The 4,356-nt window shown below is 29.9% G+C and overlaps 1 protein-coding gene across 1 annotated transcript in view; it reads right to left on the reverse strand.

Annotated features, from left to right (window-relative positions):
• Nucleotides 1-1,314: 1,314 nt before the first annotated feature.
• LOC105795302 (cyclase-associated protein 1) overlaps nt 1,315-4,356 on the reverse strand; it is a 4,698-nt gene continuing 1,656 nt past the window's right edge. Inside the window, exons 4-10 of the mRNA XM_012624867.2 lie at nt 3,707-4,013; nt 3,455-3,614; nt 3,257-3,366; nt 3,113-3,168; nt 2,969-3,025; nt 2,662-2,805; nt 1,315-1,649 (exon numbers count right to left, since the gene is read on the reverse strand). Of these exons, the coding sequence (XP_012480321.1) occupies nt 1,563-1,649; nt 2,662-2,805; nt 2,969-3,025; nt 3,113-3,168; nt 3,257-3,366; nt 3,455-3,614; nt 3,707-4,013 (921 nt within the window). The 3' untranslated portion in view covers nt 1,315-1,562. The remainder of the gene's footprint in view (nt 1,650-2,661; nt 2,806-2,968; nt 3,026-3,112; nt 3,169-3,256; nt 3,367-3,454; nt 3,615-3,706; nt 4,014-4,356) is intronic.

Genomic DNA, 4,356 nt, shown 5'->3' on the forward strand with positions numbered 1-4,356 from the left:
CAAGTTCAGGGGCTAAAAATTAATTTAACCCATTGAAATATAGAAAAACGCAGCAAACTAGACGTCATGCTTATTTGGAGGAGCACGTGTATGGATAGGCCTACCAACCAAGTCTCCGACCAACGCCCGTTTTCCCCAAGGCAGGGGCAATGCAAAGGGTGAAAGAGGTAAAGAAATTTCGTTCAATCAAATTGTACCCTGGGCCTCTCAATTGGGCCCATTTTAGATTCGGATTTTTTGGATTAAATCATTAAATGTTTTATTCATGATTTTAGCTTTTGTATTTTGTATTTATTTATTTTAATATTTAAATTTGATAATTAAATCTATTTTAATTAATAAATTTAGATTTCGTTAAGTTTTAGTTACATTATTAAAATTTTTAAATTAAAATAAATTTAATTGCTAAATTTAATTAATTTTTAAAAAGTAATTTACTAAATTTAGATGCTAAAATATATATTAAATCTTATTTTTAATAGTTGATTACACCGACATCCCTAAACTATGACTCTCATTTTAAGTTTGTCCTCAAACTTTAAAACATTTTAATTACATCCTCAAACTATCGATCTTGTATCAATAAGGTCCTTCCGTTACTAAATTAGTTAATTTAACTATTAAATGATATGTAAAATCTTATGTGACATAAGTTAAAATGAAAAGTTTAAAGAAAACTAAAATATTGTCGCATAACTTTTAAAATTAAAAATAAAGTAAAATAAAAAAAGAAGAAAGTGAATGATAGTTTCAGTAAAATTTTAAAAACCTCAAAACTAATATTTTTACAACATTCATTTTTCTTTAAAGTTTTCATTTTCAATTATGTCACTTAATAGTTAAATGAACTATTTTAGTAACAAAAGGACCTTATTAATATAAGATCAATAGCTTAAAGATGTAAATAGAATATTTTAAATTTTAAAGATCAATTTAGAATGAGTGTCATAATTTAGGATGTTTTGTAATTAACTCTTTTGTAATTCAAATAAGTTTAAATTTAGATTATTTCGAATCCGAGATCAAGTTAGATGAAACTAGATTTCAAGTCATCTTATTAAAATTTCAAAGTTGTATCAGAATTAATAGATTTAAGGGTACCAATCTACTATTCTTCATTTCTTCTTTACATTGACTCGTTTATTGGAAAACGTTCGTTTCATGTATTTATATTTTTATCACCTGACATATTTTTCAGGACATCCAAATAAATTAATAAATTAAGCCACTTAAATCTAAGGAAAATAAATTGAAGAAATCTTTGTCAATATAAAATAAATAAACCGAATAGATCAATTTATTTAAGAACAATTGAAAAGAAAATTGAAGTTCCAATTACAACATACTATAAATAGTTGCAAAAAGCTCATTGAAAGAGAATAAAATTTGTTTTTTTAAAAAAAAAATTAAACTGAAGGAATAAAAAAAATAATGATGTGTCATAAATTGATCAAAGGGTAGAGAAAGAGATCAAAAGCACTGTCCAAAGAAAGAAAAGAATTGACGTAAAAATTAGAAGAACAAAAAGGCTAAAAATTGTGGATTTTAAATTTTAGTCTTACTTATGCTCCTGAGTGAGAGACTGGACTAGTTTCAAATTGGCCATTCTTATATACATGGATATACTGTTGTGGCAATGGATGCTCCGCCTATCACAACAAACATGGTTAAGCCATCATCCATTTCTTGGTAAAGAAATATATAAACCAACATGTCATTGAAAAGCATGCTTGACATAAATAATAATGGAAACATAAGAAGCATATAATCATGGAATAATGCAGGTCGAAATTTGTTTTTATCCCTTTACAATACTTTAATTTAATATTTAGTCCCCTACTTTAATTCAGTATAATTTAATCTTTTTACTAACGTTATTAGTTAATTTTTTAACTATTTCGATTAAAATGCTGATATGAATTTTTATAATAAAAAATATCTTTGAACATTGGAAAAGCTTGTGTTAGTATGCTGAGTTGGAAGAGATTTTTTTAATGAGAAATTGAAATCAACATTTTAACTATTATAGTTAATAGTATTAACCATTTAAATTAACTAATGATATTATCAATGAAAGTAATTGTCAAGTCACTCTATCATAGGACGGGATCAAATTAGTCTCTCTATTATTAAATGCTTCAATTTAATTCTTATACTATTACAATGAAACAAATAAAGCGAACTTGTAGCATAGCTAACATTTAATGTTAAAAATTTGACATGAAAACTATTTTTTTCATTTGTAGTTTAACTCTAAACAAAAATTTTATTTGCAAAATCATAAAAAGATTTCAAAATATTAACTCTTTTATCCATAAAAGTCATTTTTAAATAATAAATGTTAACTTTATTGAAATTTGGATTTATTTTATTTTTAATAATGCAAGAATAAATTGATCCATTTAATAATAAAGGGACTAATTTAATTCTATTCTTATAATAAAGAGACCTGGCCGGTATATTCGCTTCATGTTATCGGTCTTTCAATATATATGCAGAATAAACTTTTATTCTATAAGACATGGCAACCAAATCGATATTAACATAGTTCAAGCTCAACAATCCATAAGTAAAACAAAAGGATTCCAAACAAGAGGAAGGAGAATTAAGGTGATCAATAAAACCTTTAAAGCCAAAAGGTTCAAAAACTTGAAAACTTACCCAGTCAGCATCAGAGGTAGCACCGGGTACTAATACATTGATGTCAATTGACTTTGCTGTCGTTATAGCTGCTTCTAAAGAATCTTTGCTCAAGTACAACTGAGCTCCGGATGTGTTGTCCACTGAAATTGTTGGAGCCGAACCCTTGAACATCCGCAAAGTAGATAATCATAAGTATAAAAACTGTCGATCACTAATTACAGCATAGTAATTGGTAGAATTATCAATCAAAGAGCATGGGAAAAGGGCCCCTATACTAATTTATTTACCACAATAACAAGATCAGCATCAGGGATGAAGAAGTTACCTGACATTGTGCCTCAACGCCATTGCAATTTACTATCTCAAAAGCGGCCACAACATCCTGCCAATTTAAGTCAAAAGCAGCATAATGAGTAAATATTATGCTTCTGAAGATATATATGTAAAAAGTAGGTCTTCTCCTACAAACCTTAAATAACACTCCCATCTTAGTGCATTTGTCAAGTGTTATATTGTTAACTTTCCCTGCATAATATAACAACAGCGCTAAGTTGTTCACAGAGCCAATGCAAACAACCATACATGTAAACATTCATAGAGATAATAAATTTACCCTGAATCTGCAAAACGGAATCCTTGCATCCAAAAACATACACAGATTGTTTGGCATCACAATCATCAATAACTAAGTTCTTGTTTCCTATGTGGTTCTCAACAGCCCACCTGCCAATATTACACGTAATAGTCAATTAACAAATCAAATACCACAACCACCAAAATAAAAGGTAATACAGAAAATATGCAAACTTACTTACGACCCATTTGCAGCTCTAGTTTTGGTGGTGCGACTTTTTTGACAGTAGGGGTAGTAGTAGAGGGTGTAGAACTTGTTTGCTTTTCGCTGGTGCTAACAACGCCTGTTCTATCAGTACGGTTCTTCGCCTTCATATCATCAGTAACCTTCCTCAGGCCTAGATATTAAGAGAATCAGATCATATATGCTCAATCATTGACATAAAATTTAGACAGGAAAGCAGAAGAGAGAGAGGGGTAAGAGGTTAACTGGCAGTGACATTCCCGGAACTGAGTTCTTGAAAAACAGCTGACATCCCTTGTTTTGGTTGTGATGAAGAAGCTTTAGAAGGTTCTGAGGTGAAATGAGAAGCAGGTGGAGGACAAGGAGGTGCAGGGGCACCTGATTGTGGAGCTTTGGATAGAGCAGCAGATACCTTTACACCAGAAGCATTCCATACTGGTCCAAGAGGATAATGACTTTTGACATAACCTCTCAGACCTGGTAAATACAGCTCCTTCAATGCTTTTGCCCACTCAACATGGTTTGGATCTTTAGTTTTGTACTCCACAAGAACCTGATATTTACAATAAATATTTCAATACGAACCAACTAGACATTTTGCTCAAATGTATGATCATACGGATTGAATGGACGATGTTACATGAAAAGATAATGTATCAATCACAGCTTACTACAAATTTAAACAGATAAAAGTTTCTTAGTCTGATAAATTTGTATATATATTGCATATTTTTGCAGTAAAAAGATCAATTGTATCAGAAAGGAGAGGTTTATCTGACCAACGACAACAACATAATTGATCGAAAGAAAACTTCCAAATAAATATAAGATTTGGCACTCTTGTTATGCATCCAATGATGTTCCTTAGTTTCAAAGCAATAGATAACATGCATAGT

This window comes from Gossypium raimondii, chromosome 3, assembly GCF_025698545.1.
Source record: "Gossypium raimondii isolate GPD5lz chromosome 3, ASM2569854v1, whole genome shotgun sequence".
Lineage (NCBI taxonomy): Eukaryota > Viridiplantae > Streptophyta > Magnoliopsida > Malvales > Malvaceae > Gossypium > Gossypium raimondii.